Source organism: Antechinus flavipes, chromosome 2 (assembly GCF_016432865.1).
Source record: "Antechinus flavipes isolate AdamAnt ecotype Samford, QLD, Australia chromosome 2, AdamAnt_v2, whole genome shotgun sequence".
Taxonomy (NCBI): Eukaryota; Metazoa; Chordata; class Mammalia; order Dasyuromorphia; family Dasyuridae; genus Antechinus; species Antechinus flavipes.
In genome coordinates, this window is record NC_067399.1 from 157,513,142 (window position 1) to 157,531,030 (window position 17,889).

Here is a 17,889-nt window from a genome sequence, read left to right on the forward strand (position 1 = left end):
GGGATAGGAAATCTAGTTTTATCTTGGTGCAACTCTTAATCATTTTCTGTCTTATAAACTTTAACTCTTGGATTTACAGATTTTAGAGCTAGAAAAAATATGATGGAACTGAGGCACTAAAGGGGTTAAATGATTTGCCCAATGTTGTCTAATCCTGGATTAGACAAATCTTTTTGATTCCAAGTCCAGTGTCCTAACCTCTTCTATATAATTTATCTATCATTAACAAATATTTTTCAAGAGGGATTAGAAATTTGGAGTAGAAAGGGACCTTCCTTTACAGGTTTTTTTTTTTTTTTTTTTTTTTTGCTATATGAAAGATCTCTGCTCCATAAGAGTTAGTTTACATTGCTGCTATGTCTTGGGGATACAAAGAGTATAAAAATATTCTCTGCTTTCAAAGAGCTCTCTTTTTCTAAAGAGGTGGGAAAAAACCATGAATTGTAAAAATTCAAAATAATCAGCATTGTCATGTGTAATGTTCTGTCTAGCTTTCTGGAGGGCCTTTGGACCAGCCTTGGACTCAGCAAGATAATCACCACACGAATTGTCAGAAATAAAATCCAAAGTCTTTATTGTCTCCTTCACAGTCTATCTCCTTCACCTGGGACCGGACTGGCTTTCTGGAGGTCCTCCGGAATGGGTCTTGGTTTCAGTGGAGGAAATGTAGGAGGCAGGAGAGCCACCCAGGAGGCTGGTAAAGCCTGGTCTCTCTCTGGCTGAGTTTGTCCCCAGTTTGTATACTCTATTACAATTACATCATTACAGTATACTGAGTATAAACCAATCAACATATCACTAGGGAACCTTTATTTGTTGTAAGATTAAATTAATCATACTGAACTAGAGAACTATTAATCACCCTGCTAAACTAAATAACCATTGTCTTATCAGTTCCATTGAGTTACTACCTCTCTCCAGAGTTCTGGTCCATTACAGTCATGTTTAGAATTCAAACCCACATTCTCTGGTTTAAGTCAAATTAATTCATTTTTCATTGCACTAGTATACCTCCTTCCATACATTTCTCTGAAAATGGTTTATTAAAAAAAATCTGTATATTTTGTGCAGTAGATGAAATAAAAACATATTAATTTAACATGCATTGAACCTGGAATAATATGAAATGCTGTGAGTTAATCAGAGATACTTTTCCAAAGACTTAGCTTTTAGGTCAGATTCTAAAAATACATAGATTTTGTTTTAGCAGAGAAGACAGCTGGTTAATTTTAAGCATGGAGAATTTCAATGACAAAATCCAACAAATGCTTATTAAGCTATTTGATTAGATGGTGTTATTTCTGGTGATTCTAAGTCTTTTTGGTTATCCTTTTTTGTCTTACAAAATAGTAAGATTGCTTTTTTTTTTTTTCCCAGAACACTCAGTTTTACTTTCTTCTATCTTTCTATCCTTCCTCTAATAGTAAGAAGAAGCAATAAATATACCTATTTTAGTCTCTTTGCTTCATAGCCATGACTATTTTCATGATAGCATAAATCTTTGTTAAACATATTTTAATAAATAAGAAAGAAAAGCCCTCTAGTGATCAACTTTTCACATTGAAATCTATTTTAATTATAACTAGAATATATTTTGTTATTAAAATTATAATTCTTTTAAAAGAATGTTTTTTCTTTTCAGACACTTATTGTGGCATGGATCAGAGCAAATCTCTGTGTTTATATTTCTCGAGAACTTTGGGATGATTTCCTGAGTGTGCTGTCTTCACTTACTGACTGGGAGGAACTCATAAATGAATGGGCCAATATCATGGATTCATTAACAGCAGTGTTGGCCAGAACAGTTTATGGAGTTGAAATGACAAACCTACCACTGGATAAGTTGAGTGAGCAAAAAGAAAAAAAGCAAAGAGGCAAAGGTAAAGTTTCATTCCTATTTGCTAACACTGAGCCTTAAATATTATAGTTTCTAACATGAACATCATGTCAAAAGGTACCTACCTAATATTATTGGAATTGTAAACTATCAACACCAGATATTTAAAAAATAACCCACAACTGAATCTAGATTATGTCCTAGATTACTCCGCTTTTGGAACACTTAATTGTGTTGCATCTGGGTAAATAAGAAGAGCTTCTACAAAGGCTTCTAGATGAGTTTAAAAGGAGGAGTTTAGAAGAAAGTTATGTGAATGCTAGTATTGCAATTTCGTTTCTACTCTTCAGATTGGTATAGGCTGTATGATTAAAGGCAGAAAGAGGTTGATTGTACTCAGTGGTAACACTAAGTATAAGTATTTAATATTTTTTTCTCATAACATTTCAAGAAATGTGTAAGGGCTATAATTTTGCTGTTTTAATTTCTAATGTAACAGATTTATGAAAAATTTCAGTTGTATATCAATCTAATCTTCCTTACAATTAGTATTATTGTAAGAGAAAATACTGTAAAATCATCTTCAATATCAGAGTTATTTTTATTTTATTCTTTTTATTTATTTATTTATTTTTGGCATTCATACATATTCATCCAGTTTTCATAGTATGAAAATTTCTCCTTTTCATCTTCCTGCTTGTGGACTTTCACATTTCAATGATTATCTCCTAGATAATATGATAATAGATGCCATAAGGGGAATGAAAACTTAAGAGTGTTTACTTTTACTATTTGTTGGTAATGTTAAAAGTTCCTTTTAGAATAGAATGGGAAAGCAATTACCTAAATTTTTTTTTTGTTTGTGTGTATTTCCATTGTCCTTTCTTTAACCCATTTAGTGAAGATTTCTTTTTATTTATGAGGTTCTAAAATATAGAGATGACTCTCTTGTGGGTTAGTTTGAAAATCAAATGGATAGAATATTGCTTTAGGCATTTGGAGACTAGATCGCTATTTCTTGTTACTATTATTTTCACCATCATCTTTGTAATTTTTTTGCAATCAAGAAAGTTTGTTAAAATGATATAGCTCTTTCATATTTGCAAACATACTCTAAAATATATTAATTTTAGTTCAGTACTGTATGATTTTATTAAGAAACATTTTTAGGTACTTTGAGCTTATCTAAGGAAGTCAAGAAATGTTTTTTTTTTTTTAAAGTTGATATAATTTTCTAAAAAAAAAAAAGTCAAAGTACATATCAATATGTCTACCCTACTATAGATGAGTTCCTAAAATAATGGAAATTTTAAACATATTTTTGCCTCAGGTTGTATTTCAGATTCTCAGAAAGCCAGTGTAGTGGGGAGGTCATTTTCTTTGAGTTGGAGAAGCCATCCTGATGTTACAGAACCAATGCGATTCAGGAGTGCTACCACATCGGGAGCTCCAGGAGTTGAAAAAGCAAGGAATATAGTTCGTCAAAAAGCAACTGGTAAAAATTCCTCACATGTTGAGTTGTTTTATTGACCATCTAGTGTGTTTAATATTGATGAAAGATAAATGCAAAGTATTCAATTAGATTACTATAATCTTGACTATTGTTATATAATCTTAGATCATTTAAATTTTTTAACTATATAAATTATTACAAATAAGTACTTTTATAAAAATACTAATATATTTCAGTGAAGAAAATTATTTTTAAAAAGTTTTTAATTGTTAAAAAGACTTGTATTTTCTTGTTCACTTATCCTTGAGCTTTCTGGGTATCTCATTATAATTTCAATAATTAATACAGATTTTCTTATGTTTAGGGACATTTGCACATAATTATGTTTATAAACCCTTTAGTATAAAAAATCCTTAATTAACTGGAATATTTTGTTGCATTTTCCTTTAACATAAAAGAATCTACAAGAAAACAAGTTTATATTGGGGATCTAATGAAAATTAAAAAAAAATTCATTCTCCAGAGTGAGGTCTTTGGCTTCAAATTCAGCCCACATAATTTATGTTTTTTATATTAGATTTATGACACTCAGTTTTTGCAACTTCCCCAGTTATCAAAGAACAATTTAATTGTACTCAGTTTTTTCTGCAATTCTTAAACATCAGCTTTGAAATCAGTCCATTTTAGAGAGATCTCCAAGAAGTGTTAAGCCCCTCCTCCCAAAAAAAAAATTTACGTTTAAACCCAGCATTTCAATCATTGGATCGATTTTTGAAATTAGCACCACATTTTAAAAGAAAAAAATTTTAGAAATTGAACAATAAAATGTTCATGTGTAACTCAGTTATGAAATGTGCTAACATTTTGTTTGGATTTTTAAAAGCTGTTACTATATTAGACAATTCACTCAGATGCCTCGTAGTCCTCAGTAGTCCTCCAGCATCCTGTTCTGTTCCACTACTTCTTCTTACCTCCCACCTTCCCAAAAGGCTGACAGTTGCTTTAAGGAACATCCTAATAGTTTAATAATCTTTATAGGAAAGAGAAGTGTATCTTCTCTCCATAGGGGAGTTATTAGATTGTCCTTGACTGTTCATTGACCTTACTCTTCTTCCCTTCACTTTGGAAAACTTGTTTTCTCATTCACTGGGGCAGATAAGGCATTAGAAACTCTATAAGTAGAGGCACCCAAATAGCTTTATCTTTCCTGCCCTATAATAATAATAATAATATTACCCTCAAATGTCTGTATTCTCTAATACAAGGTATAAAATGGCTTTAATGATGACAACTAGGCTATTATTAAGGGTATGTTGCTACTTATCTATGATACAACATTGAGAAAGGTTAAGATTTTTAAAAAGTGACCACTTAAATGATACATAGCTATAGCACTGAATTATTAAGCTTCAAAGCACAATTGAAGAATTTTAAAATTTAAATAACAGTAAAGTATTTGCAAGTTATGCCAGTATAAAAAAATCTATAATTTGTAGTGGTTAATCATTAGCAATTGATTTATAACTGAATTTACCTTCTATGTACTTTTCCTATTTGGTGTTTATTTCATACATTTGAAAATAACAAAAATAATTTGCAATGAAACTAATGATCACACTTGCTGTTAGTACAATAAAATTATTACTACCTTACTATTAATAGGGAAAAGCCTAGAGAGCTAATCTATTCAAAAAAGATCAGGCATTTTCATTAAATTTTCATTAAACAACAGAAATTTATTTTATCCTCAATAAGACGATGTTTTGGATTTAGTGTTTGATTTCTGGAAGGGTAATATTTTTCTGTAAAATAAGAGAGCATGCAATGGAATTCATACTACATTTAGCAGTAACATTCAACCCATTTGTAAGTGCCATTTTTTTCTTTCTTTAAAAGACTCTCTTAAATTTTTTGTCTTACGTCTCGCATGATATTTTGGTAAAATTGCCAAAAAAGGAAAGGGAGCAGCTGCATGAGTGCAAAAAAGAGAAAGATAATGAAATAATTCAAACATCAAAGCTGGTTTTTAGGAATCAGGATTTTATCTAACACAGTGTTTGATTACAGAATTCTAAATATGCAAACTGATAATTGTCATTTGGAAATAAAAGGCAACTTCAATTGTCAAATTAATAAAATTTGACAAATAAAATAGACTGATCCATTTTGAAATTCAATTTGAGGTTCATAGTATCAATTAATTTTTTATGTGTGGAAATTCTTTTTTAGAAAGTCCTGACTTATTTAGAGATCCAAATTGGTCAAAAAACAAGAAAAACAAACAAAAGACCCTCAACCTATACTGATTGTTGTATTAATGGCTGATTTGTAAAAATTCCCATGCCATATCCTGAAAGCATACCTATTTGAAATAAGAACCAATTTCTGATTTTCTAGGTTAATTTACCAAGTACCTTTTAGTTGCCAAATTAATTTATGAATGATCTAATTATTCTCAAAGAAAATACTTTCACTTGTAATTATGTTTAAAACATTAACTAGAGCATCCTTTAAATCTAATTTACCATATTTGGTTGTTAAATCTTCTGCTGAGAACTTGATTTCTGTTGTTTGTCATCTCTAGGAGGCAATTCCAGCCTCTCAGAAGCTATGCCAGCATTATAAGTTCTAAGCACATCTACTAAATTATTAAGCCTAAAGTGGACTGATCATATTTCTTATCCATGGGTTGGCCTGCTTAAGTTGAGAGAGGATTATTAACAGAGGTTTAGCCATTAGGTAATAAGTTTTTTCAGTAACAGGAATTTGCATAGGTAATCTTCTAAACCATAGAGGAGTTGCAAACTGCATTGGTGAAAGGAATACTCATACTGATGAAATCACATAGTCTTTTAATTATTGAAGTAAGTTTTAAGTACACTTTAAAGGTTTCTTTTACAACACAGATTGAAAAAATCAATTTTAAATTTTAAATTTAAAAACAAAATATATACAGGGATGTACTTTATGCCATAACTTAAGTATTTGAATAGGAAGTATATGTGTATGTGTGTATGTATGTATATGTATGTATGTATGTGTGTGTATGTGTATATATATATATATATCCTCCTATCAGTATTGTTGGTTGACCTTTTGAAAAAGAATTCCAATAAGGTAAAGGAACTGGGAATGACAGAAATGTAAAAGAATCTACATTTACTATTGGAGTTCTTAACTCTGGGTCAGTGAACTTGTATTTTTAAAATATTCTGATAACTGTATTATAATGGTTGGTTTTCTTTGAGTTTAATATATTTCATTGTGTGTACTTAAAAACATTTTAAGAAGAGGTTCATAGACTTCATCATATTGCCAAATGTTAAGGAGCCTGGATTTAAGGTCCTTTATTTGTATATTTGTTACTGTCATCTATTCATAGTTCCCTTTTAGAATGGAAATTAGGATATAGAACTATACCTGTGATTTCAATAAGAGGGAACTTTCAGATGAGGAATCTTCCTTTTTTAAATAAATTTGGCATCTACTCTGTAACTTACATACTTAGAAAGTGGCCTAGAGTGCTGATTAAGATCACAAGCCAGTATATGTCAGTGGCAGCACTTGAATTTAGGTGTTCCTAGCTCTAAGGCAAGCTCTATTTAACATCATGTATTTCAAGTTTTCTTTAGCACCATGCAAATAAATATTATGGTTGTATAAATAAATTTTAAAAGTAATTATTTAAATTTCATCATTTTAAAGAAAATGAAACCAAAATATTTGGTGGTTTTTCATAGAAGAAACACTGGTATGTATATTTTGGACAATAGAGAATTTCATAGTCTTAATACCTGAAAACATGTGATTTCAATGCAGTATACATAGTTTATAAATAAAGTTCAGTTAAACAAAGCATTTCACAATTATTCACATATATTAGAATAAAAATATTATTTTTGGTTGCTACACATTAGTATAGTTTAGAAACATTCAAACTTTTAAGTGAAAAATTTATTTATGCATGTAGTGATTTCTCATTTATTTAGTTTGTGGATTATCTATACCCATTTTAAATCTCAGCCTGCATTTCCTTTTCCACTCAGAATACCTTCCTTCAACATTAATATATCTATATTTATTTTGTAATACAAATTCATTTTAATATCATCTTATGCAAAATGTAATTACAAAGGTAAATCTGCTACTGCAAAAACAAAATTAACATACCCAAATAAAAAACCTGAATGGTCTTTCACTCAACTTAAGTGATTTTGGCATCTGTGCTACTTCTTCCTTTGTTACACAGAGTGATCATGACTAGATTTAGAAATTTGAGCAGTTAAACTCTGGTATTTAGTATCTTTGCACTTGATTATTCTTTTCATATACATATTTAAAGAACACCAAAAGTTTTTTTTTTTTTTTTGGTAAATGATATTAATATTCTTCTGACATAATTATTACTTTATCTTTCCTGGAAGCTAAGCGAAGCCAGTCTATCAGCAACTGTGCGCACCTTTCTGAGGCTTTGCCAGCTACTAAAAGTGTACCTCTTCTGCTTCATACTGTGAGCTCTATCTTACCTGGTATCTCTTACACTTCTTGCTCTCACAGGCTGTCAGGTACTGTACTTAAACCTCACTCATATCAACTTGTGATTTGGTTTTATAATCTTCACTTTCTAGTTTTTATTACTTGTTTATATTTGAGTAATCTAAATATATTGTGCCCGTAAATAAATATACTGTGCTATTTTTGTAGTGTACTTGCACAGTTTTCTGTTGAATAAATTTTCATTAGTTGTTAGATGGATATTTTTCTTGGAAGTTAAATAGAAAAGGATATTGCCTAGTTTTGTTGTGTTTTTTAAACAATGTGATAACTTATACTTTAGTAATTTTTGTAATTTTAATTTTTAATTCATCAGAGCAGTAGTCACTGTCAAAAAGGGAAAAATTGCCACAATTCTTAATTAGAAGAGTACAATAGAATCTTGTATATAATTTTGTTTTAGATAATGTACTTTTATTAAAGGTTAGAGAAGTTTTATTATTTCATCGAACAAATTTTGAGTGAACAAATTAGAATGATTATATTTGGCATTATAAAATAAAATGAAGATTGTTGGTGTGGTAATATATGTCCATAAGTGTCTTCTTTTGAGGTTGATTTTGAATCCTGTTTAGCAAAAAGCCACTTATAAACCTATACATTGTTAATAATGGTTAAAACTTATTTAAAAGAACCATTGAGTTAGTTACTAATTTGCAAAACAAACACTCCTTTTGAGTTTCATGGTTTAAAATCACATTTAACCATATGAAATTTAGACACACACATATATGCATGTATATATGTATAGATCATACCAGATTTTATTTTTCTCTTATTTTAATTTCTCAATTAATTATTTAATCTATATTAATGTGTAATTTTTTTTACTGTAACACTAAGAAAATGTTGCTGAACCCCATTTGAAAAAGTAAATAATTTGTATACATATTTGTCTTTCATTGCTTCAATGTTTTGAGTGTTTTTATTTATTAGGTATTGACTTTTACAGTTTTGCCTGTGATTTCTAGCATATTTTGTCACATAGAATAGTTTAGGAGACTCAAATAAAGTAGCTTGATTCCCTTTAATGTCTATTTTTTAAAAATTACACTAAACTGGCTTACCAATGATGGAATGATTATGAATAAATCCTCTCTAGGGAGGATTAAAAAAAATTCAAATGCAGTTTTCCTGGAAAATAATAAATTTTAAACCCAGTTAAAGTATTAGGTGATAAAACTACTAGTCAGAATATCTGTTGCTTATTAACTTTATGTTTTATGCATTGGGAAGGCCTGACCCTGTTTTAAGAAAAAGTTCAATTAAAAAAAAGTTTTAGCTCTATTAGCATAGAAATACAAAAAAGCATTAAAATGTTAAGAACTTAACATTTTGAAAAACTTATTTTAAATATAGTTTATTTGTCTGATAGTATTTGAATAAAAAAATCTACTGTAATCATTTTGGAAACATTTGGAAACATTTTCTTCTTAGAATTATTCCCAAGATTCCCAAATATACATGATTTCATAGTATTTCTAGGATCATGTAATCTTAGAATTGGAAGAGACCTCAGTCCATTCAGCTAAACTTCTGCTGAAAAAAAATATATTTCCACCAACATTAGTGATAGATAGTAATACAGTCTGTACTTCTGGAGTTCAGGTGAAGGGAAGGAACTCATTTCTTCCAGAAGCAACTCATTTCACTTTGGTAAAACTCTAAATATTAGGAAGGTTACTAAAGAATAACAGCAACCTTAAATTTGTGTCTTTGCAACTTTCACTGACTATGTGTTCTGTCTTCTGAGGCTTTTAAGACAGCTATCATGTCCTTAAATATTAAACTTTCCTTATATGACTAGAACCCAAAATCTTCCTTTCAGTGCTCTCTACTTCCCAAAATGGTGTTATCCAGATCTGGAACAATTCAAAAACGTTCTGACAGGGACAGTGTACAGGTGCACTATATAAAGTACAGTGTATTGTGCTGTTCAAAAAACAAAAACGAAAAACAAACCCTATTCTGGAATGCTGTCTCTCTTAATTAATACAGCTTAAGAATCTATCCATTTTTTGGTTTCCATGTCATAGTACTTTCACATTGACTAGCAGTCTACTAAAAATTCCAGATCTTTCTCAGGTAAACTGCTATTAAACAAGTATTTGTTTAGATTGGGCATCTTTCTGAACATGTCTAATTATATCTCATTGTTCCATCTTATTTACGAGGATGACATGACAGACCTTGTTAAGTGATTTGCTAACATTTAGTTAAACTACCTTAGTATACTGATCTTTTCAATCTACTACAATGAAAGAAAAGTTAGTCTTTGATAACCTGTCACTTTTCCAGATATTCACTGTCTATCTAGAATATTGGCAGGAATCAAAGTCATGGTCAGTGGTCTATCGTTTGTAGGCTTCATTCTCTTATATTTTTTGAAAATCAAGATGACCTTAACTTTTTACAATGCAATATACCTTTCCTAGTCTTTATAGTTTTTTAGAGATTGACAGTGGTTCAGCTGTCTCATTTTGTAGGGTTTTTTTTTTTGTAAGCATTCATGAATGCATTTCTTTTCCCCCTCCCCCACTTAATATAATTTTTTTTCTAATTACATATAAAGATAATTTTCAACATTCACTTTTATAAAATTTTGAGTTTAATTTTTTTCTTTCCTTTGCTCCTCTCCCCAAGAAGGCCAGCAATCTGATCTGGGTTATAATTATATAGTCATATTAAACATATTTCCACATTAGTCATGTTATAAAAGAAAAATCCAAACTAAAGATAAAAATCATGAGAAAAAAAAGAAAGTGGAGATAACAAGCCTCGATCTGCATTCAGACTCCATAGTTCCTTTTCTGGATGTGGATAGAATTTTCTATCATGAGTCCTTTGGAACTGTCTTAGATCATTGTATTGCTGAGAAGAGCTAAGTCTTTCAAAGTTGATCATTGCATAGTGTTATAGTTAGTCTCTACAATATTCTCCTGGTTCTGCTGACTTCATTTAGTATCAATTCATGTAAGTCTGTCTGGGTTTTTCAGCATCCACCCATTCCTCATTTCTTATATCACTGTGGTAGTCTATTACATTCATTTGCCACAGCTTTTTCAACCATCCCCAATTGATGGGCATCCTCTCACTTTCCAATTCAAAGATGCATTTCTTTGAATCTTCGTGACTAAATCTCAAAGGCAGCTATGTGCTCCCATTATTTCTTTAGTTAGCTGTTATTTCCCTATTAGCTATTTTTGTTCAGGTCTTTCCATTGTAAAGGCCATGCTCTTTGGCAGAGAAAACTGAAGCAAAATAATAGTCTAACATCTTTGCCTTTTCTCCCACCCTTGATTTGTAGTTCAAATGAACTCTGGCCTGTCCATGCCTTCACTTCAGTCCTCTATACAATGCACTGGAATCCTGCTGGGGAGTTCAAGCTTTCTGTTTGTGATGTGATCTCTGGCTGTGTAACTCTTCTGTCTCATTTACTTGTCCTAAACATCCCCAATAACCTACTTTATGCTGCTTCGGCATAGCTCTTAATTTGTAGTGCATTGCTTCTTCTCATGCCCAGCAAATGCCCATCGAGAGCGATTTGGGTGATACTAACTGGGTGTGTGGTTATCTTCTACTCAGCAGGAAAGGATCAGAGTGACCTTTACTTCCTCTTCTTCCTCTGTCCCCTTCCTAAATCCTCTCTCCTCTGATTTCATTGGTAAGGCAGAACATCATCTTGGACAAGCAACTGGTTCTTCAGAGGGCTATGCTTGCTCCTCTTTGGGAAGAGCTTCGTATTTTTTTTTTTTTTATCCAAGTGGTCATTGGTTTGTTTTCCCTTACTTCTTTTTGTGACATTCTTCCACTGTCTCACCTTCAGAAACCATCGAGGATTCCCTTTGACTCTTTAGGTTCTTTTTTCTCCTTTGTTTTCACTTTAAGACTGCTTTTTAAAAGTAAAACAGCATTCTCCAAGGGTGACTTCCTTAAGTCACTGGGAAAGGTTTCTAAATGTTTTGTGATTTTTAAAGATATTTTGTTATTTCCTCTTTTAACGAGATAATTATATTAATTAGTTATATGCCATTCTTCATGTTTTTTGTTTAAAAGTGGCCATTTTATTCACTCTTATGCCACTGGATAAATGAATGAATATTCTAATGAAATTTTTGTAATAGTAGGCATAACTTGTGGGTCTTAAAAGTTTTGTCTTTGCTGTATCTATAGCATCAATACTCCTGCTTTTTGTTATTATTTTTTCAGAAGGTACTCTATATTATGTTGGCAATTGGGAATCTTCTCTTGAGTTAATCTTTCTTTGTCTTCCAATTTCATCTTCCATGTAACTATTCAGTAATGTGGTACAACAAAAAGAGTATTGAGTTTGAGTCAAAAATCTTGATTTGTATCTTAGTTTTACTACCTACAATCAGACTCTTTGGGCTTTACTTTTATCTATGAAATAAGGGATTTAAACAAAATGAATTCAGAACAATATATATATCTGTGCTCTATGTGCACATTTTCAATAAATAAGTAAAATGATAATAAAACATTTAATTTTTGGAACTACTGCTATACCACATTTATAACTATTTTGGTCTATTGTGCATTTTATTTAAACTTGAAATTGTCCTTTTTGTAGTTGCGATTGGTGGGTTTGTTTATCTTAGTTTGCCACAAAACTTACTTCAATCCAGAAACTGAGTAAGTATAAGACATTCTGGTATGCCACAGGGAAATAAAACCCAGAGTTTTCATTCTATTTAGGAGATAGTAATAATCTAGAACATAAGGTGGTCATGATCTCCCTGACTTCTCAAGGAGGTGAGAACCCCCAAAAAGAAGGTGATCACACCTTCCCTGACTGCTCAAAAAAAGAAGTGAAAACACCGTAAAAAGAAGGTGGTCACACCCTCCCTGACATCTCAGAAAGGGAGATGAAAACACCAAAGGAAATAGAAAATCAAATCAGATTAGCGGATTTCTAAAAGGGCTCACTTGAAACAGGTATGAAACAAGGTGTGCATAAATCCATCAATATGGGAGGCATTACACATAATTACATAAGCACATAGCAATATAACACAGGCTAGTAGTAATGTAACAACATGAATCAACATGAGAATTTATACATGTCCATAAGTCCTAGAAATAATCCAAAATGAAGTACTGTAATAGTCTCATCAACAATTTTTCATCTCAAGGAATCCAATGATTCCTGCTGGTTTTTGTTCATCTTGTGTTAGGGAATCCAATGATTCCTGAAGATTTTAAAGTTCTTTTAACAGTCTCATTGTCAGCCATGCTCTTTCAGTGTCAGATGTTTCTTAAATCTTCTCCTTTGTTTCCAGATTTTTCTCTTTTTCTGTTTCTCTCTGATGGACAAGGCGAATATGGCACCCATCTGATTCCTTCTCCATCTGTAGAAATACAAGCAAACCCTCTTCCCCAAGCAGTTAACCTATCTAACTCCTTTTTATTTACTACTTTGGGATTTCTCCTCATTAGTTGGCCATTACATTGGAGCTGTTTGCACTGGACATTGCCCTGTTGGGTTAAAAGGCCTGTATTCTCTCCAACTGTAATCTCTTTCTGCTATCTGACTATTTTTAGGCTTATTGATCACATCAGTCCTGACCTTGTAAAGACTTTCTAGGTATAACCTCAGCTGCTATCATGCCCCACCTGTCTTTTGATTGATGTCTTGGACCTGGGCCCTGCCTCTCATTTCTCTGGGTCAATCTACATTCAGAGGACCAGTGAAAGCCTCGGTTGCATTTTGGACATGGGGTTTTGGGTTTTCTCTCACCCTGTCTTCTCATTCTATCTCCATTTTTACAATGAGCTCTCAAATGTCCAACTCTTCCACACTGAAAACATCTACAAGTTTCTCTAGAAGTCCCTTGCCAAGAGGGACCCTGTCTTCCCATATTCATCATAGTCTGGGTATAATAAGCATTTGTGCCCACTGTGGCACAGTGCCTTATGATCTCTTCTAAAGGAGCATCTTTATCTAGTCCCCATATAATCCTTTTGCAAGCCTCACTGGCATTTTCCTTAGCCAGATGTCTGGTCATTATTTCTGTGGCAACATTATCTCCAATGGTTCTTATTACAGCTGTTTGCAAACGTCCCACAAAATCAGCAAAAGGTTCATTGGGACCTTGTTCTATTTTTGTAAAAGCTTTACTTCCATCTTTCTGTCTAGGAAGAGAACTCCAAGCTTTTATTGCAGCCTTAGAAATTTGCTCATACACTGGTATGGGATAATAAATCTGTTCTGAATTCTCTCCATATTGACCTTCACCAGCTAATTAGTCAAAAGTGATTTGTCCAATAGCTCCTGTTTGCCTATTGCTTTGGGCTTGAATCCTACATAATTCATGAAACTCCGAAAGCCACAACAAATTTTGTCCAGGTTTTAAACATTCTAGCTATGGATTTCCAATCATTTGGGGTTAATATTTCATAAGACAAATTATCTAGTAACATTTTAACATAAGAGGATGTAGCCCCATAAAGAGTGTAACCCTTTTTCAAATCTTTAATTTTTTCCAAATTAAAAGGAGTGTATTTTCTCTCTTTTTGACCTGAAGGGTCAAGCTGTTCAATCACAGGATATGCATTTATAAAATCAGATATATCTTCTTCATTTTTTGCCTTAATTAATGCCTTTTCTAATCTTGTCATATTCTGCTTCACAGGAGATGCTGACTGTATTTTTGCCTCTTTCCCTTCCCCTTCTTTCCCCACCCATGAAGGATTAATTGAGGGGGGAGGGTCATGAGATGTGGAATGATCTAATTTCTCCTGCTGTGAAGTATCACACTCAGAATTGTACTTAACTCCATTCTTATCTGATTCTTCCTGCTTTTCACCTAGTTTAGTTGGCACCTTTCCATCCTGTTGTTTCTTCTTTTTCCTTATTTTAACACTTACAAAATTTCCTAAAGCCAGTTGTATTAAATTTATATGTATTAAGTATGTCTTTGGAAATTGAGTCAGGTCCATTTTTATTATAGAATTGACAAAGATCCCCTCCTACTAATTTCCACTCTTCTAGATCCAATTCCTTTTCCATAGAGAAACAAGGACATATGTGCTTTACAGTTTCTAAACGTTCAGTGATCTGCCACAAAATTATAATCTAACCTTGGCTTTTCATAACTTTAACAATGCTCTCTAAACATTTTCCTTGAACAGAAACAGAAGGATGTTTTCTAAACATCTGTCCCATCTTAGCTGAAATTCTACTTTAACTCTTTTAACAAAATTTCTTTGTTGTACTCACCCTAATTTCTGGATTGAGGAGACTTTTCCACTGGATCAGGATCAGAGGGAGGCTTTTCCACTGAAATCAGTCCCACATTCAGCGTGCCAAAATGTGGTGTTTTTCTTTTTTAAAATAAATGGTTTTCTCTATGAGCAGGTTTCTTGGGGAAGTTTTCTGAAGGCAGCCTCAGTATCAGTTCAGATCAATAATCACTCCAAATGCAGCCAGGTGATAAAAGTTCAAATGTTTATTTTGTCCTTCCAAAATAGCCCAGTTAGTTTTTCTTAGAGGCCTATCTTTCTGCTTGATTCCAAGAGCTCTTGCAGTTGTCCTTTGCCTCTGCTTTCTTCAGCCTCCAGCCAGCACCAAGGTGAAAGTTGGAATGAATCTGTCTTGCCTCCAAGAGAGGGCTTCTGGCTCTCCCAGAGTGCTCTGGCTCTCAATCTCCCAGGGCGCTCTGTGGCCCTAAGAGCTTCTTGCTTATATGAGCTCTCTAAAGGTGTGAACACATGCATTGTTTTTATCAGCTCCACTTAGTACCTTATTTCTTCTGGCCCATAACATCTCCTTGTAAGATCAGATCAAGGATACTGAACCATGCTAAATTAGATAATTATTGTCTCTATCAACTCTAATGACTTAATAGCTTGTAAGGATTCCAACAATTAATATATATGATAATTTGATGGGGGAGGAAGACAGAAAGTTTAAAAAAAAATGGTAAAGATGATGAATTGTTTTAGTGTGGTTTTTTTGGTTTATTTTGTTTTGTAACTTTTTCCTTTATAATGGTAATAAGAGAATTTCTTGCTACATCTAATTCTAATTTCCCTTTTATATTCATAGAATTCATTAAATAGTTTTTAGAAATTATACACAATGTAATTACTGTTTCTTATGAATATTGTAATTATATTAAATGACATCTAATCTACCTTTTTGCCCCAAAAGTATACCATAAATACAAGTATATGTTTAAAATTATACCTACCATTTTGATACTTCTAAATCAGATTCTGAATTTTCTGGGAATATTCAATTATGTTTCCTATGGTAGCATTAGTTATATTTATAAAGCTCTAGAGTCCTATACAAAGCCATATAGGAAAATATAGGATTAAAAATTAGTCTAGGCCAATTTTTTCTGGTTACCTGTAAGTAATGTAAAATACTATCCTTAAAAGAATAGGAAACTTCATTATTAATTTTATTTCATATCGTAGTATTGACAGTATCTTATGAAAGATAAACAAAGACCCTGAATTTGGCATTGAAAAAGGTAATAATCTTTATCTTTCAGATGAATTCTTAGGCATAAGGAAATATTAATTAAGCAGCTTCTAGTGATATGTTTACTTTGAAAATCTATTTCTTATTTGTTAATCATACAGTTTTTGTATGGTTTGATTTTCTTTAGATGCATGAATCTCATATTTGATAAAGAATCTTGGGGGAGCTAGATGACACAGTAGATAGAGCAGTGACCCTGGAGTCAGGAAGACCCGAGTTCAAATTCAGCCTGAGACACTTAACACTTTCTAGCAGTGTGACCCTGGGCAAATCTCTTAACCCTAAATGCCTCACCAAAAACAAACAACAATCTATCTTATTGGAATCTATGTTTGCACTGAATTTGAATCTGTATTTAGTCTTATTTAGTGTAATTGTATTGAATTATCCCTTAATGAGAAAAAAGGGAATGATTAGGAATTAGAAAACTCTTTTTTTCCTTCTAAATTTAGTATTGGAATGTGGTGAGCTTTTTCTTCTCAAAACACAGCCAGTTGATCAAAGTTCAGATCTTTTATTATCTCCAATATAGCCTGGTTAGCTTAGAGGCCTATCTCTCTGCTTGGTTCCAAGAGCTCCCTCTGAATGTCTCCAAATCCAAAGGTTTTGTCCTTCAGCCTCTGCCTCTGCTTTCTTCAGCCTCCAGCCAGCTCTACTCTTCATGTCATTCCGATGAAATCTGACCGAGAGCCTCTGTCTGTTTCTTTTATACAAGAGGGAGGAATTGTGGGATACGAGAGAGAGGGATTATGGGTTTTCTCCCATAGTGCTCTCTGGCCCAAAGAGCTTTAAGGGAGATGTGAATTCACCAAGTTACAAAGTTTCTGGCATACTTGTGAACTCCGATGAGTAAAGGTGTAAACATAAGCATTGTACTAATTAGTTCTACTTAGTACCTTGTTTCAGGTTGTGGCCCAAAACATCTTCTTGTAAGATCAGATCAACAATCTATCAACTCTAATGAGTTAGCAGTTTGTAAGGATTCCAACATTGGAAAGCTGTAGTTCAGAGATGCCATTGAGTGATTTGACATATTTGAGTGTCCCTTTTTCTTTTCTTTTTTTTGATTTCTCTTCAGTTTAGATTTAGCAGCACTTTAAAGTTGGAAATAATGAATGAATATGATATAATAGTTTCATATGCTAGCTACTTTAAAAGAATACATGGGGCTTTTCTATGTAGAAGAATTTAGCATATTATATAGAATAATATGTAGGGTATTAGGAAGACTTGGATTCAAATCCTGTATCCAACATTTATTAGTAATTGTTCTCTGGCAAGTCACTTAACTTCTCAACCTCAGTTTCTTCATCTAGAAAATGAGGATAATAATTTGTTTTCTGTCAAATTTATATGAGAACTCTTGCAGTAGCACAGGATTATGAAAAAAAAAGAGTTGACAGTCTTAAAGCACCATGTAATCAGCTAAGCAACAGGCATCTAATTAGGTGTCTTCTATGTGTCAAACATAAGTGTTGGATGCCAGGATCCAAAGATGAAATAGATATAGCTCTTGACTGTAAAGTACAGGTT

General features: G+C 32.4%; 1 protein-coding gene across 1 annotated transcript in view; it reads left to right on the forward strand.

Annotated features, from left to right (window-relative positions):
- The window catches only part of RALGAPA2 (Ral GTPase activating protein catalytic subunit alpha 2), a 397,768-nt gene that overhangs the window by 89,803 nt on the left and 290,076 nt on the right, over positions 1–17,889 (forward strand). Inside the window, exons 15-17 of the mRNA XM_051975852.1 lie at positions 1,643–1,880; positions 3,168–3,332; positions 7,715–7,855. Coding sequence (XP_051831812.1) covers positions 1,643–1,880; positions 3,168–3,332; positions 7,715–7,855 — 544 coding nt within the window. The remainder of the gene's footprint in view (positions 1–1,642; positions 1,881–3,167; positions 3,333–7,714; positions 7,856–17,889) is intronic.